General features: G+C 34.0%; 1 protein-coding gene across 1 annotated transcript; it reads right to left on the bottom strand.

The window, feature by feature from the left end:
* Window positions 1-2,878: 2,878 nt before the first annotated feature.
* On the bottom strand, window positions 2,879-3,785 carry LOC133036134 (uncharacterized). The gene is made up of 2 exons (XM_061112627.1): window positions 3,455-3,785; window positions 2,879-3,184 (listed from the first exon to the last, which is right to left on the bottom strand). Exons 1-2 carry the CDS (start codon window positions 3,575-3,577, stop codon window positions 2,879-2,881), a joined length of 429 nt encoding a protein of 142 aa, XP_060968610.1. The 5' UTR covers window positions 3,578-3,785.
* Between the last annotated feature and the right edge of the window lie 23,067 nt (window positions 3,786-26,852).

A 26,852-nucleotide genomic window follows, 5' to 3' on the forward strand; every position in this document is an offset into this window, starting at 1 on the left:
CATTAATCGAACCAATACTGAATGAGTTCTGGTCATTTTCCTGAATGATGTTCATGACCCAGCGCCCAAGTTGAGATCCCAGAGTCCAAGTTGACATATGCCATCAACTTGGATGCTGAGTAATGAAAAAACGTTCAGGAGATGTACTTTAAGATGCTTAAGTGATATTTTGAAATCATTTAATTAGTTTGTTTCTGTGTTCTGGCGAAGCTGGTCACCATTTCTTGGAGATTACTGTTCTGAAGAAATGAGAGACTCAAAACCCTTCATTTCTGAGTGAGTTTCCCATGTTGAAAATAGAAATGCGAAAAATGTGAATTTTTCTTCTCTAACTTCGCATGGATCGTAGTTATTGTAAAAAATAGACGGACGCTCGAAATAGAAAATCGAATAAGAAGACGCCAGCTCACTAAGCCATTTGTCAACCTCTGCGTTGGGTACTCATTTTCGAGCTCCTAGGTTGACTTTTTTATACTTCCAATGTTCTAGAACATGAGGATGAGGTCTCCTATACTCTATTCTTGACTATTCCATATTCAATGATCGAATCAGATTTTGTATTTGAGTGATCGAAACCAGCACACTAGGTGGATTCTCAACCTGGGCGCTGGACCCTATTTCTGGGGTCCCAAGATTGTTGTTTTCTCTTCGAGTTTTCATGAATCTTCATTATTTTTTATGATGAAAAAAATACGTAAAACACTTTTTTGAGAACTTAGTTTGAAACAATCCGAATTGACAATTACAAATATGTTACCGAATTTGTTACACCATTCAAAATATTAATTTATTCACTACAAATTAATTTTTCCAAACATAATATTTAATTTTCTCATACTATATTATTTTATAACAAATAATATAGCAGTTTCCACTCAAGAACAAATGCTTTGTATTATTTGGTATTATAATTGTATACAAATTAAGAATTCTTTTATACCTTTCTCATTGTCTCAAACTAATATAAGTATATATCAATATAAATTAATTCGAAATGTGATGATTGATGAGTAAATTTTTAATTTTCTTTTTCATATTATAATTATTGCATGTATTTTGTGAGGAATATTACTAGTACATTTTTTTTTAAAAAAAAAATTAATAAATTAAGAAAAAAATATGACAAAAAAAAAAAAAAACAATGTAGAATACGAAACTCCGAAAGATTTGGTTATTAATTAATTTCTTATAGATAAAACATTTCAATATAGGAAAATGAGAAAAAAAAAAAAAACTAGAGAAAATGCAAAACAACAATTCATTCCATTTATTAATTTATTAATTTATTGTCAGATAATAAACAAACAATACAAACAGTTAAACATATGCATCATGAAAGCAGAAACTTTGGAAGAAAATCTACGTTCTTTTCATTTTTAAAAGACGCACTACTACAAAAACACCCTTTAGAGGCGGTTTTTAAGTCCTTTAGGCGTCGGTTTTCGCGAAATTCGCTACCGACGCCTATCAGGGCGACGCTAAAGGGTTTATATGAACCGACGCCATATATACCCCTATGGCGTCGGTTATTAGCTAGGAACCGACGCCATAGGGGTATATATGGCGTCGGTTCCTAGCCAATAACCGACGCCATATATGGCGTAGGAACCGACGCCAAAAGTGAGCAGATTTCAGTTTTTTTCATTTTTTTTTAATTTAATTATATAATTTTAATTTTATATTTATTAATTTATATATTATTATATTTAATTTAAATTACATATTTATTTAAATTTTAAATTACATATTTATTTAATTTAATTATATATTAATTACATTTTAAATTAAATAGTAATTAAATTTGGGTAAAAACATAATTTGATTTCATAAAAATAATTAAATATTACACAAACATGTAAAATTAGTTAAAAATATTAATAAGTTAATAAATCTAATTACAAGTTAATCTATAAAAATTACATAATGAAGAAAAATTCTTCGACCTTTGAACCTCAATCGTCACCGTGAATCACCGCCATCAATTGTTCGATCCACTTTCGCTGTAGTGGTAAAATTTCTGTTTTTTGGATCGTATTGCTTCTTACCCCCAAACTGTTAAAAAAATTAAAAATTTATATTAGTTTATGTATATGTATATTATATATTTGTTATTATAAAATTTATATACTATGATCAATAATTAAAACTTACAGCTTTTTGATCTTCTATGTAACGGTTGGGGTTGGCACGTGCGACGATGTCAGTGATATATTTCAAAACATAAAAACCGCATTCTTGGCTTTTAGGTTGTCTTGGACGGTTGCTTGTGAAATTCCTTGCCACGGGCCAAGATACTGATGTGCGTCCCCTATATACATGAATGCCCTGTTTGGGAAAATTATATTAGCATTTCAATTCGTTAGTTAATTTAAATTCGTTACATAAGAAGTCATTAAATAATTACCTTCCGATCATTTGTTCTATTTCTTCGGGAATTGGGCGGCCTTTTAGAGGGTTTAAATGGATAATTTTCCTTGGCGCAACCACCACTAGCGTCCAATGCATCCTAGAAAATTATATTGGAATATAAGTAAGATAGTATAAAAATAATTTGAAGACATAATATAGAAATGAACAATTAGCACTAAAGAATTTAATAAAGTTTACCCGATATTCCAAGGAATAAAGAACATTTGGTGGTTGTTGTTCATTAATGATAACCAATTAGCCAATCGTCTTGCCGCATCGTCAAAAGACTGACTCTGTTCTTCATCGCTGATCCCATGCACTGTGAGAAGCTGCGGGTCGTAAAACTTGAAAATTTTTCTCGGACCGTTGATGCTCTCCCATATGTGCCCTGCCAAAAAAAGTGTTAGTGCCTTATAATAATTTAACTATAATTTGATATAAGGTTAATTAGATTAAAGAAGAGTATACATCATTCCAAACGGCATTCCACAGTTGACGATGTAGTTACACGTAGCAACTTTTGCAAATCCTCTCCGGATAAAATGATGCGGGTACGCGGTGCAATGAATCCTCGGGGGACAGAAATTGTGATTATATCACGTTTATCTTTGAGCCTTAGGAATTCATGAATCATCCATTTTAGCGAATTAGGGATCAACGCCATCTTCTCTTCCGTGAACAACTCATCTTCCCTTGCACCACGGCTTTGTGGAGAAAGCATCGGAGCTTTCCCCTTTGACGCATCACGTCTTGAGGGCGGTTGAGCGAGTGGACCCTAAACAAAACAGAACATAATATATATATATATATATATCAAATTTTATCTAAATTCTACCGAAATTTCGGCAGCATAACGGTTGTAATTGAATGACCCCAAAATTTTTGAACATGGCTGTATAACGACAAATAACACATATATAACAGTAGTTTGTTCATCCATCCCACCGCAGCACATATATTCGCAGAACCTACTTCACTACGGATGAATATTGAAGATATTCAAACTCCACTAATCATTAATAATTAATTTCAGTTGAGAAGTTACCTCGGTTGTTAAAATTAAGTGTTTAGGCCAAGGAAGGAACATCTGGTACACGTCCCTAACATATCTGAACTCTTCAATTGGGACTGGGATTTCAGCGTCCTCTTGCAGGATTTCCGAAACCATGATCCGAGCATGTGAATCATCGTAATCCTGGCAGTGAACTTTGATCTTACCCACATGCTCGTACAAATACCCTCGGGCCACAATATTGTCGATGTTGTCAGAGCAGAGATGTACTTGCTGATTAAGGGCCGCATGGTCATCAAAATTGTATAGGATACCTTGGTCGTTGAGGGAAATGAACTCCTCAGCATAAATTTGTGGTTGTACCTCATCCCGAGGAGCGTATGGTTGTGGAACATACGCCTCACCAGCCACCTCTCCTTCTTCCTCTTGTTCGGCGGCGTTCCTCTGGCTTAAGGGATTGGACTTCGGCTTTTAATTGTTCAATCTCCTTCGCTTGCCGAGCCACAACATCAGACACTTCCCTTTTCTTCCTGCCGAACAGTTGAGATGCCCTGGTCAGGAACCTACAAATCATAAAATGCAAATTAGCAACGATTTCATTTGTGTAACTAAATAAATAACATTTGAAGTAATAGCATACCCAGCGGCCACGACACGTCCGGGATGCTGCGGTGTCCCGAGCGCTGCGTGAGGATATCGTTTTGGCCCCGGACTGAATTTGTCCACGACTAAGCTTCTCCTCTAATTGAGCCTAATGCACGCATATATTCAAGCAATTAGTATATGAATTATATACACTAACTCATGAGTAGAACTCAATTAAGGATTAATATATACTTACTATCTTCTCGGCAATTTCCTTGTCGTAATCAGTGACAAGTTTTCTACTCTTGGTGCGAGATTTAATCCAAACACGGTGGCGGGGAGGATCTCGCAACTTCGAGGTCCTTTTTCTACATAACGTTATAACAATGAAATGAGTACCAATTAAATTGTATAGCACATTATAGCACATTAAATTTTTAGTATTACTTACCACAGCTTCCCGTACGTTCACCATTCCACTCCGACCACTTCGATGTCTGGATTGAATTTTTGAGGAACGTTCACGTTGCACCTTACTCAATTCCTACAATGCCAAAAAAATACATTAGATACATGTACTTGTATTTAAGAGTTTATCTTAGTGTTAATATAATTAGCGTACCGTAAATTCGGGAGTTAGTCTACTTTCAACAAATTTGCACCAATCGGCGGCGTCGATCACCGGGTGCTTTTCGGGGACTTGTGCCGGTCGTCCCGCATCATTCTCTTTCAACGCGGGCATTATGATGTCTTTTGTCATCCTATTCTTGAAGTCTTTCATTAACTTCCCAGCTAGGATGAGACAATCATGTTTGAAGGTGTCCGCACAATGAACCCCGTCTATTTTGAAGGAAAGCAAACACGGTTAGAGTCAACATTTGGAGTAATAGAAAAACAAATCAAAATTCTAACAAATAATAGCTTACACGAATGTCTTTCCAAACTTTATTTTTCGTAGTCCGGTTGACTTCTTTCCAATTTTTATAAGCCAACCCTATTGTCTGCCGACATCTGACTCCCAGAGTGGATACGAGCTTCGCGTAGCTTTTTCCACAGTATTGACCTTTATCATTAACTTCGAGGGCCACTCTTTTGCCCTGATCCATTAGTTTGGATATTTCATTCATTTGCGTCGGCCCTCGTGTAGGTATTGTGGTTGGACACTCATTTTCTGCTCCCGAATCAGATCCTGATTCTGAGTTCGCCATGTCTACACCATTAACAAACAAACTTCAAAGTTAGCTACATATATAACAAGTAGTGTATATGAAATATTAAAAGCATAAACAAATTGTTAAGTATTCAGGACCATTCACAACCACAATATAAAGTAAGCTATATATCAAGTTACCAATTAGACACGTTTTCTTTTCTTTTTTTGTTTATGTTTGCCTGAATCACAATTGACCCATATTCCCTCATTGATATCGTTTCTAATGTATTCAGCGTCGTCTTCCTCAATGTTACGATCAATTCCCATGAGTTGCTCATGAATTGGTTGTCCAACAATGAAGTCATCGTAACATAAGTCAGCATTCTCCTCATCCTCTTCAGTCTCTAAGAACCTCCTCTCTGGTGTCGATAAAACAATAGACCATTTATCATTAGCCGGATCAGAAATGTAAAAAACTTGAGCTGCTTGGCTAGCCATGATGAATGGATCATTCTTGCTTCCTCTCTTACTTAAATCAACCAAAGTAAAACCAAGCTCGTCAGTTTTTACTCCAACGTTGTTGTCAACCCAAGAACACTTAAAAAGTGGAATTCGGAACGCAAAATAATTGAGCTCCCATATTTCTTCAATGACCCCGTAATACGTCATAGTACCTAAAACAGGGTTTCTATCTTTTGCACTTGCAAAGTGCATAGTTTCATACTTCAATCCTATAGAATTTAACGTTTTTTTCACTTCATAAGTAGATTCCGGAAAGCAGTTGGCAAATGGTAAGATATCTTTAAAAGCAGCTAAAAATTGAGTAAAACATTTATCGCTCACTCCATTTTCTGCTTTTATGTTGTAAAACTTTACCATTGTTGGTAATCTTAGTTTTTTACAACCATCGAACAGAGGTTTATCAGCATCACTAAGAAAATTATCGAATTTCTTAGGATCATTAAGAAATTCCTCCTGTGCTTCGTTAAGCAAGTCCAATGGATAATCATCGAAATCATTACCCTCGATATCATCTACCCCCCGCTTTCCTAATGGATATGGATCATTAGGTAAATGTTCGCCATGGTAATACCAATTAGTATAACTTCTATTGAAACCTCGTAAATACACATGGTCCTTAATCATTGTAATATTCCCTTTAGATACATTACAACAATCTACACACGGACAATGAATACGATCGTGATTTGTAGAATTCTTTAAGGCAAACTCTAAAAATGCATCGAACCCTACTTGAAATCGCAGTGTGTCTCTCTCCTCACGCATCCATGATTTATCCATAACAAAAATCCTATCCAAAAAAATTCAGTATTTAGTAACTACTTATAGCTAGTTACTAATTACACAATGTAACTAACTAAGTTTCTCACAATTTATTCATATTAATTTATAAATTACTTAAATTCTCGTTTTAGATTAGTTCATATTATTAGGTTGTTTTGTTGATTAGAATGTTATTAAAATGTTAAATATTTTTAATAAATAAAATTGAGGGGAAAAATTTTTGGTAAAGCAATAAAGGTATTAACTAATATTTTCCCCTTTTAATTAACTTTTGCTCTTTATTTTCTTTGAAAAATAAAAATCCACATTGAACCTCTCAAATGAAAGAAAAAAAATAAAAAAAGAAGGATTTTATATGTTTATTTTGTTAATTTATTTAGTAACTAATTATATCTAGTTACTAATTACACAATGTAACTAACTAAGTCTCTCACACAATTTATTCATATTAATCTAAAAATTACTCAAATTTTCGTTTTACATTAGTTCATGTTATTAGGTTGTTTAGTTGATTATAATGTTGGTAAAATTAAAAAGTTTTCATAAATGTGAATATTATTATTTTTTATGTGACCTAACTTCTTATTACTATGTTATAATTAACTATATTATGAATGGTTTTAGTAAGATTTATCCTAATTCTACCGAAATTTCGGCAGCATAACGGCTGTAATTGGACGTTCCCAAAAATTTTACAAGTGCCTAAAATAACAAACAAAACAGATAAACAATACAAAATTAATCCACCCATCCGACCGCAGTACATGTATTCGCAGAACCTACTTCACTACGGATGAATATTTAAGATATTCAAACTCAACTAACATGCATTGATAATTAATTATATATTAAGAAAAAGTTAGTAAAAGTATATACCTATAATTGCAAGCCCAAATACGCTACACACAAAATTATGCCGAACCCCTATAATATAAAGAAATACAACGAAATTACAAAATTAATTATTTCATAACTTATAACTAGTTATAAAAAATTGTAACAAGTTACTTAGTTACTAAATTATACATACATATATATAATCAATTATATCTCACACTATTATCTCAAAAAAATAAAATTATATCACACACTAATTCCATTTTAAAATTTTTATTTCTAAACTAATGAAATCCCTCCAATGTCATTTTATTCACAATAAATATATATTGCAAAAAATATATAAAATACAATTACAAAATTTATTTTCATAAAAAATATACACACACTATATACACACACACACACAATATATACACACATTATATACAAATATTCAATAAAATATACAAATACATATATATACTATACATTGTGGTATAAATTATTACGTAATAACCGCAATCCGACGACCACCGTAAAAAATCCCGACACTATACACATAAAACACAATAATATTACTAATAAAATAAAAAAACTCAAATAATAATTTACAAAAACAAAAAATAAAACAATATACATAATACAATAAGAATAAAAGCAATATTTATACCTTAAACGAGGTTGAGATTGAACAATTTCTCAACAAAAATGGGTGGCCGGATTTCACACCCAAAATTTACTATTTGGGTTCGGATGACACTTTTAGAGGCTAAAAAATCAGAACTTTTTAGGTGTATGTTATTAAGTATCGAAAATGGAGGATTTTAAAAAAAAAAATGGGCTGAAATGGTTGAGAAATGGGGGAGATATGGTTGAGGGAAGGTGGTTCGGCGAGGGTTTTGGCTGGGTTTTTTTCTCTCTGGTTTTTGCTGGGTGGGGAAATGGCTGAGTGAAATGAAGGAGGAAGACGAGCCATAGGGTTTATTCAGAGATCGACCCTATGGCGTCGGTTCCTTCATAGGAACCGACGGCATAGGGTACACGTGTCAGGTTTTCGTGTACCCTATGCCGTCGGTTCCTATGAAGGAACCGACGGCATAGGGTATTTCAGAAAAAAAAAATAAAAATTAATTTCCAACCGCCTCTAAATGGTATAATGCAATTTTATACCTACGGTTTTTATCAAAAAACCGCCTCTAAATGTCAATTTCGAACATAGCGGGTATTTTCACACCCTTTAGCTTCCCTTTTTATAAATGGGGTTGAAAAAACTGCCTCTAAGGGCTAACATTGTAGTAGTGATGATATTAAATTATTTGTGGTTTGAAATTATAATATGTGACTATTCATGAAGTTCCCATTGTTATATTATTTATCAATAATATAATATGTAGATTAAATACATGTAACAAACTAATATGTAACATATGACATTATATATTATGTGTCATCATTTTGTAATATTTGGAGGAGTTGTTACTATGAGTAACTTCCACCATTATCACCAACTTTAAGAGTGTAAAAAGTGTTACACATCTTTATTTGAAATTCTTAATGGTATAGGAGTTATGGTGTGCATGAGTTACATCTCTATATGAGTTATGGTGTGCATGAGTTACATCTCTTTATTGAGTCCATAACATCCATGGAGGTTATGACTTGTGAATTTTAAATTTCAAATGGTGATATCCTAAACATTATATAAAGGAGGTCTATGGTGCTCATTTGGGAGGAAGAGATGTCAAATTTTCTATCAAGAAAGCACATTGCTAGAAAACCCTAAAAGGCTTGATAATTCCCAAAGCTATTTCCTAGAGAGTTCCCTTAGTGCTTAGAGATAGGGGTAAATAAGCTTTTGGACAAAGGTGTAATACCTTGATCAAGTCATGGTGATCCCCACTAATCTACACTCTAGGTGGTGAGTGCGTGTTTATATATATATTATTCTCTTGTTATATATATACATATATTATATTACATGTGTTGTAATCTTCTCTTCTACCTTTCATATATATGTATAAATATATATATATATGTAATATATATAGTGTGTATATATGTATTGTAACATATATTTAATCAATCTCTTATTTTAGTCCTTGTATTATTTTACAATAGAGTTGTAATAAATCTTGATTTTCTTCCATTGTTATAAAATCTTTAACAATCAAAAGCTTATCCCTTTTCAATGGAAGAGGAGATAAATCAAGATTGTGAGAATACAAGGAGAAGAGATTTTGTTTGAAAACCATTCATGGGTGAGCATGGTGGTGTATATTATGTGATTTACTATTTTATATGATAGTAATACATGTGATATATATAAGTTATATATATGCGATCATGTGTTTATATCATATTATATATATGATATTTAAATTTTATATCATGTTATTGTATGTATATATGTGAGATATATAATATATAACATGTATATATATGAGTAATATATATTATATATATGTAGAGCATGTGATATAATATATATTAGTGAGATTAAATATGTAGAAATAATTATCTCTATATATTTATTTGAGACATGCATATATAATATATGTTATATATGTGTATATAATATATATCATGTATATTAATATGTATATATATGTTATATATGTGTGAGGTATGTAGCATATATAATTGTGTAATTAATATATATATGTATTATGTGTATATGATATATATGTATATTAAAGTATATATGTTATATGTATATGAGATATATAACTTATATATTTATATAATTAATATTGTGTATGTCACATACATATTATATTAATAGGCATAGAATTATTATTTGAGAGTTATAATTCATGCATGGGAGTTATATATTAATTTTGTACATTAATATACAAATTATATAATGTATATGATGATATTATTGATACTGTTTATTACTATTGATGTGGAGATTATTATCATATATATTGTGAATAAAGAGAATTTGAAATTCTTTTTCAATAGTGATTTTTAAAAAATAAAAAATTGTAACTTGTGAGAAGTTACATTCTTTTTGAATAAAAAGTGATAATTATCTCATTTTATGAGATAAGAAAAGTGAACTATGAGAGTTACACTTATGAGAATTGTCTTGTCATAGCAAGAATAAATAGATCAAAAGTAGTTGATCTAAACTTATGAAATGAGTCATAAATTGGAAGAGCAATTTTAGACTCAAATCAAAGTGAATCATGGTGGATTCTAAAATTGTTAAAAGATAACAAAATTGGAGAGCAATTTTGAATCTTAAATAATCAAAGTTGTGAACAAAATTGATGAAAATTTTGTTAACTTTGGTATAATATTTGGGTTACTCTCATTGAGGAGATAATTTTAAAATTATGGGTAAAAATAATCACATGATTTTATGAGTAGTAATGTGAGTTTGATATTTTAGTTTTGTTGAGAAAACTAAAAATGTCAAATGGTATTTTGAGGTGTCCTTAAAGAGTCATTTCAAGAGGAAAATACACAAAAGTGATATTTTATATACACTTTATGCTAGAAATGTGGGGGTGAGCCACAAATTTAATCAAAATGTGTTGAGACATTGTTGATTAATTTATTTGATTTTGAATTCAAATTCTAAATCAAGTTTGGCTATGTGCATAAGTGAAAATATTGACATATTTGGTGTCAAATTTTTGGTAAAAATAATTTCAAGAAGGAAATTAAATTTAAGAAAAATTATAGAGACAAAGTGGTCTTCTATATTTTAAAATCAAGATATTTTCTTGATAATGAAATGTGAAAGTGTGGGGGTGTATACTCTAATATGAGAAAATTTAAACATATTTAGTGTCTAAATTAGTGTTTAATTTTGATATGCTTAGTATCAAAATTATTGAGAATTTGAGTTGTGTGAAAATTAATCTTTTATGATTGAATTTTCCAAGCTTAAGTACTTAAGGAGAAAAGTGGTCACAAAGTGAACACTATATATTTTGGCATGCATGATTCACATGGAATCTATAGTTAGAGGTTATGACAAATCGCTTAATCTCCGTACAAGATTAAAGCATGAATTTTCGAGGGATGGGACCTAAACTCCCTTAGTGTTTCTCTCATTGATGGTAACCTATCTTAACACTAGTAAACATCTAGTCTTAAGTTCAATAGGTAATAACAAGTCAATAGAGTGAATATGGTACTCAATTGTCTCATCTATGAATGAGTACATGTTGTGAAAATCGAGGGTTAAAACCAAAAGGTTTTTTAATAGAGCTTAAGCTTAAGAAAACTCACTTAAGCTTAAGAAGTATCTAAAGAGTTGTGAGACACTAAAACTCCACCTATATAGACTAGAGGTGGTGCCGCCTCTTATGAGAATTGGGAGTATTCTCTAGAGAGTCCATGAATTGGAATTTTGCACATGACCATTAACGGTGCAAGAGCGAGACACGCAGTCTCAAGTGAGCATTAGCAAGGGTGTGTGTGTTATCATCGGTTTGTATTAAAGGAATAGTGGTTCAATGCTACGGCAACCAAAATTTCATCAAACTTTGTGGTAATTACACTAAGATAAAATTCAAGTCGAAAGACATTTTATCTAATGCACCTAAGCAAGACTTCTTAAAAGTGTGTATTTAGTCAATCAAAGTGGGGGAATGTTATATTTTGATATAATATTTTTGATTGATTAAATAAATGTTACAAAAGTTACAAGTTTGTTACTAAAGAGATAATATTTAATCTAGTGGGGGATTGTTATATTATTTATCAATAATATAATGTGTAGATTAAATACATGTAACAAACTAATATGTAACATATATATGACATTATATATTATGTGTCATCATTTTGTAATATTTGGAGGAGTTGTTACTATGAGTAACTTCCACTATTATCACCAACTTTAAGAGTGTAAAAAGTGTTACACATTTTTATTTGAAATTCTTAATGGTATAGGAGTTATGGTGTGCATGAGTTACATCTCTATAGGAGTTATGGTGTGCATGAGTTACATCTCTTTATTGAGTCCATAACATCCATGGAGGTTATGACTTATGAATTTTGAATTTCAAATGGTGATATCCTAAACACTATATAAAGGAGGTCTATGGTGCTCATTTGGGAGGAAGAGATGTCAAGTTTTCTATCAAGAAAGCACATTGCTAGAAAACCCTAAAAGACTTGATAATTCCCAAAGCTATTTCCTAGAGAGTTCCCTTAGTGCTTAGAGATAGGGGAAAATAAGCTTTTGGACAAAGGTGTAATACCTTGTTCAAGTCATGGTAATCCCCACTAATCTACACTCTAGGTGGTGAGTGCGTGTTTATATATATATATTATTCTCTTATTATATATATACATATATTATATTACATGTGTTGTAATCTTCTCTTCTACCTTTCATATATATATATGTAATATATATAGTGTATATATATGTATTGTAACATATACTTAATCAATCTCTTATTTTAGTTCTTGTATTATTTTACAATAGAGTTGTAATAAATCTTGATTTTTTTCCATTGTTATAAAATCTCTAACACCCATAACTTGAAAGATCTAGCTACAAAATCATAGTATCCACCCCTAAGTGCTATCTTTTTCTCTTCAACTCCCTTTCGAACAAATGGATAAGAATTTAAATTCTTCAGAGACACATTTACTGCTTCCTGCATATTCAATAATCAATTATTAATATAATAGTAATATTACAAAGAATATATACATTGACTAATTAATTAGATATAATAGTATTATGAAGCGAAATTATTAGAAATATTATAGCAAAGAAGAGATATATATTTGAGGGCACGTAATCTCTTCTATTTATAAGCCAAACTCACTTGGGATGCCATTAAAATATGCATATACATATATATATATATATGCACGTTTTTTCTTTTCATGATTTCTTTACAAAAAGTAATTGCTGTATAAATTAGTGAAAAATATGGATGTGCAACACTAAGTTTTCATTTTAGTCCCTTGGCAGCTCAACATGATCATATTATATTATGTAAAGTAGTATAAATGGAAATAACTATATATTATTGGTGGACGACCATAGTCAAGAGTCGACTCCTGTATGGTCGGTCCTCAATATATAAGTTATTTCGCCAGCTTATTATTATTATTATTATAAACGAATTTGGCCATCTTATTAAAATAGTAATATTCATGTATATAATAAGCCAGCACTATATGATGAACATAAATATTTATATAAACTAATCTTCATTAACGTCTGTAAATGCGCAAGGATATTTTAAATTTTGAGTAATTTAACTTATTACGCGTTTTATCCATCAACAATATCACTTTAGAGCTTTGTTAGGTGAGAACGAATAATATTTATTAATAATTAAACTCTATATAATAATGATATGTAATATATTAATTGAATTTTTTAACGTTGCAGTTATCTTATTTTTTTTTTTGATAATGAACTTTCATTGAAGATAATCAGAGTTTAGTACATCATAGAGAAATGGAGGAAAATCATCCATCCAAACTAATTCGCCATCCACCCTGAGTGCACGAACTGCTAACTCATGTGCAGCCATATTGGCCGAACGACGAACATGAATTAGAGATGCCTCAGGAAAATTGGATAGTAAACTAGCAATATCATCTAAAATAGAGCCAAATTCATTACAGAAGGAAGCTCTTCTAGAAAAAGCTGAAATCAAAGCTAAGCAATCAGTTTCAAACGAACTAATAGGTAACCCAATAGTAAGAGTCCAATCCAAAGCCACCATTAAAGCTACAGCTTCTGCTTCCATGGCTGCAAAAGTCCCTACAAAACCATAAAAAACAGCTAATAAGGGCATTATACTAAAAGAATTATTCCTTTAAAATAAGTTAATAATAAAAATAAAATAACCTATTGATACTAAAACTAACATAATATTATTTGTCATAAATTCTATAGGGTGATATAATAAAGTTAAGAGAATCCTATTGATACTATCATTTACTCAGCCCCTAAGGCTGAGGAAATGAGCTCTGTTTAAAATAACCTTTTACACTCATACCTCAACAACTATTAAATTATTGATGCTTGAACATACTGAACCTGAAATGACTTATTCAATGAAAGTGATAAAAAAGTAATAAGATTACATATAAAAGTTTAGCAGCACAACTAATTTCAAAAGTAAGAAATACTGACCGAATAAAGACTTTAAAAGACAAGCAACCACTCCACCTGTGGTATTGCGTATAATAGCACCAATACCGATAGAATTAGTATGCTTATCAATTGATGCATCAACATTGAGTTTAAATTGTCCCATAGGAGGAGTAACCCAACTCGAGGTAGAAGTACACGTACTCCCTCGTTGAATGTTAATATTTTTCTGACTGGCACTAAATTCAGCATGAAGTTTATGAATTCGTGAGACAACAACTGTAGGTGAAAATTGCTCCCGACCATGAACAATCTGTGTACGCTCACTCCAAACATACCAAGCGGCAACTAAAAATAATTCAAATTCACCCTGAGATAACACTTCAGACGCCAAAAGAATAGTTTGTTGGAAGGAAGTTTCCAAAGAGAAATTTTTTAGGAAACTAAAATTAAGTAGCTTCCAAACCTTTCTAAAACCCCGGCACCAAAAGACAGCATGCCCATTAGACTCATTGCTATAGCCACAAATGAGACAATTGGAGTGAGGAAGGATAGATCGTTTTTGGAGCCCTTTTGAAGTCGGAAGAATCTCATGAAAACCTCGCCAATTGCAGTTTAATACTTTGTTTGGTAAATGGAGCTTCCAAAATTTTTTCCACCAAATTGAAAATTCATCCTTAGAAGGAGAGGTAGCAGTCAAATTTAACTGCGAAGCCACATAATATCCACTTTTAACAGAATAAGAACCATCTACCGTGTAGTGCCACATCCAAGAGTCTTTTTTAGGAAATTTGCAAAGAGGTATGGAACCAATACATTGTTGATCAGCTTCATTAAACAGAACTCGTAATAAATCCACATTCCACCCTATCCTTGTCTCTGCCATAAGATCTTTGACCAACAAATTAGAATGTGAATGATTGAAAGAGGTAGGCTTAAATGAAAAAGGTCGGGGCAGCCAAGGATCTTGAAACACAAGAATGGTGTCACCAGTTCCAACCTTTTTACGTAACCCTTTTATAAGAAGTTCTCTTCCCCAAATGATGCTCTTCCAAATATAACTAGGAGATCTTCCTACTGCAATCATATAAGTCATTGATAAAAGAAATAAAATTATTATAGATCGAAAATACTAAAAAAATAACAACTATAAAGTAAAATTATTAGTTTGAAAAAGGGTTACATTAACAACTTAATAATAATAAGAGAATATGATAGAAAGTAAATTATATAGAAAAAATGGTTTAGAAGCAATTACTAAAAATGAATTAATCGAATACCTGAAGCATCCAAAAAGGAGGTATGGTGATAATATTTAGCCTTATAAACTTGAGCTGGAAGCGAATCAGGTCGATTAAGAATTCGCCAAGCTTGCGCAGCTAAAAGTGCTTGATTATGATGGACAAAAGATCTAAAACCTAGCCCACCTTTTTGTTTAGGATAACAGAGCTTATGCCAAGCTAACCAATGCATCTTCTTTTTATGAACCGAAGAGCTCCACCAATACCGAGCCATTAGTGATTCCAATTCATCACAACTCTTAATTGGAATTTGGAAACATGACATTACATATGTAGGTATAGCTTGAATGACTGCTTTAAGTAGTACCTCTCTACCACCATAAGAAAAGAGCTTGTTTTCCCAAGAATTAAGTCGCGACCATACTTTCTCCTTTATATTACTGAACAGTCGTTGTTTATTTTTTCCACTTAGCATTGGTAATCCTAAATATTTCTCTATAGCCTCAGTCACTTGCATTTGAAAAGTTTCCACATACAGAGATTGCAGATCTTCTGGAGTATTTGGGGAGAAGTACAATTGGGACTTAGTGAAATTTATAAGCTGCAACAGTTAAGAAATAATCTATACTTATCCATTGAAAAATACTAATGCATTATGAAAGAAATGAATATACATATCCATTGTATAAAAAAGAAGAAGACAAAATTATAAGGCAGAAAATTAATTGATTTAATTAGAAAGAATATGTGGACAGAACAAGTATTACATTTATTTTACTCTTTTTAAAATTTTAATCATTATGTCTTTGTTTAGAGAGTATGCAAATTATTGTTTTATATTTGACCAATCTATTAATAACCTGTTGGGATATTATACTTTACAGAAGAATTATCTACCAGAATAATACTTTTATCAATTTATTAACAATAAGTACATCTATGCTAGAAGAATTAAGAAAATATCAAGACAAATTGGTATAAGAAGCTGAAGTTAATAAATAATTGTACAAATACATTTAACATGAATAATTGTATAAAATTCTTGTACTCTACCAAACAGTATAATTCAATTAACATGAATATGATTACATATTACCCTACACAACTAAACACATTTTACACATTTCCCTACAATCATATTCTCCTTCATAATATTCTCTATAATCAAATTATTTTGATTTAAAGGAAAATATAATTGAAGTGGACCATTTATGAAATTCTATATAATTCTTCCTAGTCTAAATGGGGCAGACCTATGAACAAAACAAAAGACGAAAGTCAAGAGAGAGGGAATAAATTATGTCCAATAAGTTAATCCTTTAAAATCAGAAAAGGCCATGCTGAAGATGGAACCGCAGAAACAAGGAAGCTACCCTAAAAGACAAGCTATGTAATTCATCGAAGCTACCATTTTCCAAAAAACCATTTATAATATTAATAGAAAGCCAAGAAAAATATAAATTTAATAAACTACCATCATTATAAAAGAAAACAGTCAATTAAATACTTACAGTTTCAAAGAATTAAATTGTAGAAGGAATTGGTAATATAAGCCTTCCACTTTTGAGATCTTCTTAAGTTTTAAGTCTTAAAACCAGTCTATCATTCATGGTCAAAGTAGTTTTGAATGAATTCCTACATCCTATCACAGTATAAAATAAGAGAAATAAAAGTTAGTGAAATGAAATTAATGAGAATACCTGTCCAGAAGCTTTGGAATATAAATTAAATAGATTCATCATAGCATAACAAGCATTAGGAGTTGCCCGACAGAAAAGAATACTGTCATCGTTGCAGTTATCTTATTAATTATAGTACTTTAACATGATTTTCTTATAGCTGAAGTACAGAATAATTAAACTTCAATGATCGTTCCAGGAATCATACTCAACCTAACGCCAAGCCTAATCCAATAAAAAATAATATAATATATTTATATAACATGTACATTCTCTAAACAGACGAAATAACATTAAGGTAGACATTGTTAGACATTATAGTTGGAAAAATTGTAAACTAAGTTGTATGATTAAACTCGACCTACGAAAAACTTATGACATAATAGAATGGAAGTTTCTTGAAGAAATGCTTGCCGAGGCTTTTCGATTTCCAAGTACTTTTGTAAAGCTTATTATGAATTGTATTAGAACTTGTTTCTCTCTTATATTTATAGGAGAAATGCATGGTTTTTCAAAGCATAAAGAGGTGTGAGACATAAAGATTCAATTTCACTGCTTCTTTTTATTTTTGGCATGGAATATATCTATCTCGAGTTATGAAGAGGGTTTGGGCAAATGAAGGATTCTAAGTTTCATGATAGAGGTGTGGAGATGAGTCTAAATTACTTGATTTTTTTTTTTTTTTTTTTTTTTTTTTTGTAATGGTGATTTCAAGTCCATGTATTACATGTTGCAAGACTTGAAGCTCTTTTCTCAATCTTCTGGTCTCTTTCCAAATGAGGAGAAAACTGCAGTGTACTGTGGAGGTATGGCTAAACAAGATGTGCAGAGGGTCGTGACAGTTTCAAGAGTTCAACAAAGTACATTACCTTTTGGGTACCTTGGTGTACCAATTTTCTCTTCTAAAATTTTAGCTAAACAATGTGAGATTCTAATTGATAAAATGATAGGAAGAATAAGACAATATATAGAACACAAGGAATTTCTCCTTTTTCGAGAGAATCACATTGATTAATTCAATTCTTATTTCAACACACATTTATTGGAGTCAAATGTTTAGGATTCCTAAGAAAATTTTAAAGTCTATAAATGCATATTGTCGTTCTTTTCTATGGCAAGGACAAGCATTCAGTTCAAATGCTGAAAGTATAACTTGGAAATTAGTTTGCAAAAAAAAAAAAAAGGTGGGTGATCTTGGTCTGAGGAATATTGTAGCTTGGAATACACCTGTCACGACCCGAGCCCTAGGCTGTGGCAGATGCGTAATATCCATAACTTGGGTGGTCAAAGGTCACACTTTGACCCTTGTAGGAAAATAAAGCTTATAAATGATCCTTTTATTTATATTACAAAATACTAATTTAAAAGAATGGATTAACTCCTATATTAATAAAAATATATTAGTAATAAAAATCAGGACCACTCATCAATATAAGAGAACAGTAATATCCCCACAGTTATGTAATCACCAAATAGATAGATTTAATAAGTCAATAAAATACCAAAATAATACCTAGCATCCATCATTTCTCATTTCTAACTAGTACATAGCTAATTTAAGTCATCCAGACCATCCATTGGTTCTTAAATACAAAATCAGTCTCATTAGAAGGTGAAAGAGTAAAATATGACTAAACTAATAACGACATTCCTTTCCCAACAGTACCATCCTCATCCACTAGCATCAAACTGAGTTCCTGGAATGGGAGAAAATAGGGGGTGAGCTTATAAAGCCCAGTAGGAAAACAACTAATATCAAAGGACCCTTGGTTTAATAAAATTCCTGCATGGTTAGCTTTATAAAAATAAAATGTCTCATCAACAGTATGAATATGTACAAATAAAATAGAGAGACCACAAATAATCACAAATCAAACGTCAAATACATATCACACCGTCCACTAGACCCCTAGCTCTCAATACCAAATCATAGAAAACGACATCCAAAACCGGGTAGTCGCATCTGATACCCACCATAAATAACGGGGCTCAGATTTAATTCACTCCTGTACAGATTCTAGGTCTTTCACCTACAGGTGAGTGCACACCTGATCTACCTATGATGACACAGAGACTAGGTCGTGAAACAACAATATGCATCGAACATGATCAACATGGCTCTCATCAATATAACCAAAGCAGGCAAATAATAAGCATAACAAAAGAACATATTCATTTTTATTTTCTAGAAAATTCCTAAGAAGATAATGTACCGTATTTTGAATAAACCCAAAAATCATAACCTGCATAAATATTTGCACACAAAAATATATTTGGCACTCGGTGCCCCAGAACAGTCCAGAAAATATGCAGATTAAGTTTTCAATTTTTCAAACAATTTTGTAAATCATAAAAATTGGAATATGTCTAATGTTATACAACGCATATAAAAATCAAGTCCAAAAATCAAGTTGAGTCCCTACCTCTCCCGAGTCGTTAATTTTTTTTTTCCAAAAGACGATCTTAAGCTCTCAAGTCCCGAGCTCCAATTGTTTAGTCCAAACTTACATATTACTCTCACCTATACCATCAAATGATTAAATAATTATCATCATCGCATTCTACATTCAAAACCGAGTCCAACGACATATAATATGACTATATTTAAAATTTGGGATTCCGAAACCTCACCTAAGCGGTGCACATTAACAATCGGTGGCGGTAAAAATTGGTGTACCGGAAATGTCGCCGAAAATAGGAGTAGTATATATCAAAACGACCACCTCGACGAGTAGATCACACTCATGCCAACCGTTTGTCAAAACGATACACGAGGTCACCGGAAAGTCACCGGAAAGGGGCGGAGCTACAAAAATGTCACCGGAAAAAGTTGCGAACCGGGAAAAATGGTTTAGTGTAGGTTGTTCTCCTCGACGAGCTGAGTGTAGTGGTGAAAACCTCTCGTCAAACGGACGCCGGAGGTGACCGGAAAACCCGTTCAAAGTTTGAAATCCCAAACTTTGACTTGCGATCCCGAGTCAACGGCGGCGAGAGGAGCGGCGCCGCTTGGGGGGTGAGGTCGCCGGCACTTGGGCTTTCAATTTGTCTGGCGCGTTGGGTCGGACGGTGGCCGGAGGTGGGTCGCCGGAGTGTGGTGGTTATGGAGGTTTATGGGTTTTATTTTTGGTATTTTAAAGAGAGAGAAAGAGAGAAAGATAGATAGAATGAGAGAGGGGGACGAAGGGGTTCAGATATTCAAAATAATATATATTTTTTTTTTTTTACATACATATATATATTATTTTATTATTATTTTATATATATATAAAAGTACATTTGACTCGGTCAAACCGAGTCTTTTCATTCTCCCCTCCTTAAAGAAATTTCGTCCTGAAATTTTAAAGTACAACCTCAAGTTGAAAATTAAACAAATGAGGATACTTCATATACATCTCGGACTCTATCTCCCAAGTAGCCTCGTCTTCTCTGTGGTTCCTCCATAAGACCTTGACTACTGGAATCTCTCTGTTCCTTAACACTTTTAGCTCTCTTGCCAAGATTTTGACAGGTTGCTCTTCATAAGTCACATCTTCCTGAAGAGGGATAGCCTCATACTCAATAACATGTGACGGATCTGGAGTATACTTCCTCAACATAGACACATGGAACACATTATGAACATGTCCCAACTGTCCTGGTAAGTTTAATCGATAAGCGACCTCCCCAATCCTCTCGATAACCTCAAAAGGTCCAATATACCTCGGGGCTAGCTTACCCTTCACTCCAAATCTCGTTACGCCACGCATAGGAGTAACTTTCAAGAAGACATAATCACCAACATTAAACTCAACTTCCCGTCGATGGAGATCGGCATAGCTTTTTTGACGACTCTGAACAACCTTAAGTCTTTCTTGGATTCCCTTAATCTTTTCAGTGGTACTAGTGATAATCTGGGGTCCAATGGTGACATGCTCATCTGGTTCTGCCCAACACAATGGCGATCTGCATGGTCTCCCATATAAGGCCTCATAAGGAGCCATGCCTATACTAGCTTGGTAGCTGTTGTTGTATGTGAATTCCACCAGTGACAAGTGTTCTCCCCAACTACCTCCAAAATCCAAAACACAAGAGCGAAGCATGTCTTCCAAAGTCTGTATGGTCCTCTCAGACTGTCCATCTGTCTGTGGATGATGGGCAGTACTCAAGTGAAGTTCAGTCCCTAAGGCTTGCTGCAAGGCCTTCCAAAACCTTGATGTAAATCGAGGATCTCTATCAGAAACAATGCTTGAAGGCACTCCATGTAGTCGAACTATATTGTCTACATAAAGTCGAGCTAGCTTGGTAAGCTTGTAATCCTTCCCGATTGGAATAAAATGAGCGAGACTTAGTCAAACGATCAACAATAACCCAAACAACGTCATGCTTCAAAGGTGTCAATGGCAACCCGGTAACAAAGTCCATGGTAATCTTGTCCCACTTCCATTCCGGTATAGGCAAAGGCTGAAGTAAACACGAGGGTCTGCGATGCTCAGCCTTTACTTGCTGACATACTATACACTTAGCTACAAAGCTGGCCACATCTCTTTTCATTCCTTCCCACCAATATTGTCTCTTTAAATCTTGGTACATCTTTGTACTTCCAGGATGTACAGCGAATTTGGATCTATGGGCCTCAATCAAAATGGTCTCCCTAAGTTCAGGGATATCTGCAACAACTAGTCTTCCCATATGGTATAGGTACCCTTCACCATTAACTGTCCACCCATCTAGTTGCTCACCATCCTGGATTCGGTTCCAAATAAGTCTTAATTTCTCATCTTGCCACTGACGTTGCTTAACTTGTTGAAGTAGTACTGGTGTAGCCACTAAGTTAGAGATACAAGCTACTTCTTCCCCTTCATAGTATTGCAAGTTATAATCACCCATTGTGATTGTCCTTTTCCAGTCCTCAAGAGCCAAACATGCCAAAGTACTATGAGGCTTTCTACTTAGTGCATCAGCTACTACATTAGCTTTCCCGGGTGATACTGCAAAGTGAAATCATAGTCTTCCATATACTCAACCCATCTTCTTTGCCTCAAGTTCAAGTCCCTTTGAGTAAAAAGATACTTCAAGCTCTTATGATCTGAGTATAACTCAAATTTTACGCCATATAAATAACATCTCCAAATTTTCAAGACAAAGATTACCGACAAGTTCTAGGTCATGTGTAGGGTAATTCTTCTCATGTGGTTTCAATTGTCGAGAAGCATAGGCAACCACCTTGCCGTTTTGCATGAGGACACCTCCTAATCCGATGCACGAAGCATCGGTGAATACCACATATGGTTCCTCACTATTAGGAACGGTGAGAACGAGCCGAAGTTAATCTTTCCTTCAATTCTCTAAAAGCTTCTTCGCAACTATCATCCCACATAAACTTTACTTCTTTTCTTGTTAACTTCGTCAAAGGCATAGCAATTCGTGAGAAATTCTCTACAAAGCGACGGTAGTAGCCTGCCAACCCAAGAAAACTTCGAACTTCAGTGACATTCTTTGGTCTTTCCCACTTTAGAATAGAGTCTATCTTTGCAGGATCAACGGTGATACCATCTTGAGAAATTACATGGCCCAAGAACTTGACTTCAGTCATCCAAAATTCACACTTCTCTTTCTTAGCGTATAATTGATGATCTCTCAATGTCTGTAATACTGTTGTCAAGTGTTCAGCATGATCCTCACGTGTCTTAGAATACACCAAGATATCATCAATAAATACCACCACAAACTTATCCAAGAAAGGTCTAAAGACTCTATTCATAAGATCCATAAATGCGGCAGGTGCATTCGTTAACCCAAATGGCATTACCAAAAACTCAAAGTGTCCATACCGTGTCCTGAAAGCAGTCTTAGGGATATCTTCTTCCCTAATCCTCAATTGATGGTAGCCTGACCTCAGATCAATCTTTGAAAAGAACTTTGAACCACCAAGTTGATCAAATAGTTCATCAATCCTCGGTAAAGGATATTTGTTTTTAATTGTCATCTGATTCAACTTTCTATAGTCGACACAAAGTCGCAAAGTCCCATCAGCTTTCTTGGCAAACAAGGCGGAGCTCCCCATGGAGAAGTACTATGTCTGATGTAGCCCTTATCCATTAACTCCCCTAATTGTTTTTTCAATTCAACCAACTCTGCAGGTGCCATGCGATAAGGTGCAATAGAGACTGGTTGAGCTCCGGGAATCAAATCAATGCAAAACTCGATCTCCCTATCAGGTGGTAACCACAGTAAATCCTCTGGAAACACATCCGGAAAACCACTAACCACTGATATCCAAGGGAACTGGTCTAAATTCCTAGACTCATCATCGATCGCAAACAGATTCCCATAACACTCTAAGTTTCTCTTTCCACCTAAACATGCCCTTAAGATAGGATTTTGTCTCACTGCACTCATGTTGGCTCGATAAACAATGAAATCACCACTAGGGGTTAAAGGAGTCACTCTTTTACGTGAACAATCCACAATAGCTTGGTATTTAGACAACCAATCCATACCAAGAATTACATCAAATTGCCCCATAGGCAACACTAATAAGTTTCTAGACAACTTGTGTCCCTCGAACACAATACAAATTGACCTACATATGGTGGATACCTCACCATGTCCCCCCATAGGTACACTCAAATGCAATGCAGGACTAAAAGTTTCCCAACTCAAACCCAACATACTAGCAAACATCAAAGATATAAAGGAATGCGATGCACCCGTATCAAATAACACATGAGCCCAAGAGTGTGAGATAAGAACCATACCATCGACAACTCCCTGGTCAGCACCGCCCTGCACATCATCAACCCCAAGAGCGTAGGCTTGAGCGGATGACTTTGCTTTTGCCTTGCCCCTTCCCTGACTAGGGTAGCTTGTACTTGCACCAGACCCTCCACCTTGATTGTACCCTCTTTGACTCCCACTAGTAGCAGGAGTTTGGAAACCTTGTGAGTACCCCATGTTGAACCCTGAACCTTGTGGCCTGAACTGATGTTGATACTGAGACTGCTGGCCCGATTGGGGTGTGAAACCATAGGATGAAGACTGAGACTGGTTTGTCCTGGGCTGTCCATGAAAAGGAGTAGACTCTACGTAGCTCCCTATGGGTCCTCCATGAGATTCTTGAAATCTTTGTTGTCGTTGCGGGCAATCTTTCTTCTTATGACCTTGTTGGCCACAACTGAAACACCCGTATGGTCCACTACGAGTCTTTCCAGATGAACCACTACTAGTGCTACCCCCACTAAATTGTTGTCCTTGGGACCATTGTCCCTGATTCTTCTTGGTCATCTTTCGGTCACTTCCTCTTCCTCTGTTTGTGTTCTTCTTCTCATTCCCCTCAACATGAGCCTCAGTTCGCAAGGCTGCTGTCACACACTCAGTCAGGTTGTTAAAGGTCAAAGGGGCTATAGGACCACGTATCGCTGGCCTCAAACGACGCATGAACTGTTCAATCACCAAGGGTTGATCAACAACACCAGGATATGCATAAGAGGATAGCTCTACAAACTTCATGTAAAATTCATTCACAGTCATATCCCCTTGTCTTAGACCATCAAATACTCCAATAAGAGCCCTCCTGTGAGATGGACTAAAATATTGTTCCCTGAAAACTTCCTCAAATTCTCGCCAAGTCATCCCATCAGTTTCCATTGTCCTGGACAAGGTCTCCCACCAATCGGCTGCACCACCCTCTAACTTGGACACAGCGAAAGTAACTTGGTATTCCTCAGGTGTTCCTATTGTGTTGAAATTTTTCTTTATCTGCCTCAACCACCTTTCAGCTACCATGGGATCCTGTCCACCCTCAAACTCAGGCACTTGGATTCGATGAAAGATCTGAAAATGATGACTTTGTCGAGGGGCAGGATCCATTTGTTGAGCGGGAATAGCTCTTAAGGCTTCGAGAAGGGCGTTCATGGGGAATTCAGCTTGTGGAGGTTGGACATTAGCTTGAGGGGCGTCTTCTCCAACCGTTCTCCTTGTCTTCTTTCCTTTTGGAGGCATTTTCTTAGGTCTGAGAACCAAAAGCTAATCAGTTAGTGAGGATTGGATGCTAATAATATAAATATGCCTTATACATATAAATACCAAGATATTTATTACTATTATTATTTAAAATAAATCTAAACTATTTGGTGACACACTCCGAGGTAATTAAACCCGGCGCTCTGATACCATTTTTCTGTCACGACCCGAGCCCTAGGCTGTGGCAGATGTGTAATATCCATAACTTGGGTGGTCAAAGGTCACACTTTGACCCTTGTAGGAAAATAAAGCTTATAAATGATCCTTTTATTTATATTACAAAATACTAATTTAAAAGAATGGATTAACTCCTATATTAATAAAAATATATTAGTAATAAAAATCAGGACCACTCATCAATATAAGAGAACAGTAATATCCCCACAGTTATGTAATCACCAAATAGATAGATTTAATAAGTCAATAAAATACCAAAATAATACCTATCATCCATCATTTCTCATTTCTAACTAGTACATAGCTAATTTAAGTCATCCAGACCATCCATTGGTTCTTAAATACAAAATCAGTCTCATTAGAAGGTGAAAGAGTAAAATATGACTAAACTAATAACGACATTCCTTTCCCAACAGTACCATCCTCATCCACTAGCATCAAACTGAGTTCCTGGAATGGGAGAAAATAGGGGGTGAGCTTATAAAGCCCAGTAGGAAAACAACTAATATCAAAGGACCCTTGGTTTAATAAAATTCCTGCATGGTTAGCTTTATAAAAATAAAATGTCTCATCAACAGTATGAATATGTACAAATAAAATAGAGAGACCACAAATAATCACAAATCAAACGACAAATGCATATCACACCGTCCACTAGACCCCTAGCTCTCAATACCAAATCATAGAGACTAGGTCGTGAAACAACAATATGCATCGAACATGATCAACATGGCTCTCATCAATATAACCAAAGCAGGCAAATAATAAGCATAACAAAAGAACATATTCCTTTTTATTTTCTAGAAAATTCGGCAGCATAACAGCTGTATTTTGAATAAACCCAAAAATCATACCCTGCATAAATATTTGCACACAAAAATATATTTGGCACTCGGTGCCCCAGAACAGTCTAGAAAATATGCAGATTAAGTTTTCAATTTTTCAAACAATTTTGTAAATCATAAAAATTGGAATATGTCTAATGTTATACAACGCATATAAAAATCAAGTCCAAAAATCAAGTTGAGTCCCTACCTCTCCCGAGTCGTTAAATTTTTTTTTTCCAAAAGACGATCTTAAGCTCTCAAGTCCCGAGCTCCAATTGTTTAGTCCAAACTTACATATTACTCTCACCTATACCATCAAATGATTAAATAATTATCATCATCGCATTCTACATTCAAAACCGAGTCCAACGACATATAATATGACTATATTTAAAATTTGGGATTCCGAAGCCTCACCTAACCGGTGCACATTAACAATCGGTGGCGGTAAAAATTGGTGTACCGGAAATGTCGCCGAAAATAGGAGTAGTATATATCAAAACGACCACCTCGACGAGTAGATCACACTCATGCCAACCGTTTGTCAAAACGATACA

Source organism: Cannabis sativa, chromosome 3, assembly GCF_029168945.1.
Source record: "Cannabis sativa cultivar Pink pepper isolate KNU-18-1 chromosome 3, ASM2916894v1, whole genome shotgun sequence".
NCBI classification, from domain to species: Eukaryota; Viridiplantae; Streptophyta; class Magnoliopsida; order Rosales; family Cannabaceae; genus Cannabis; species Cannabis sativa.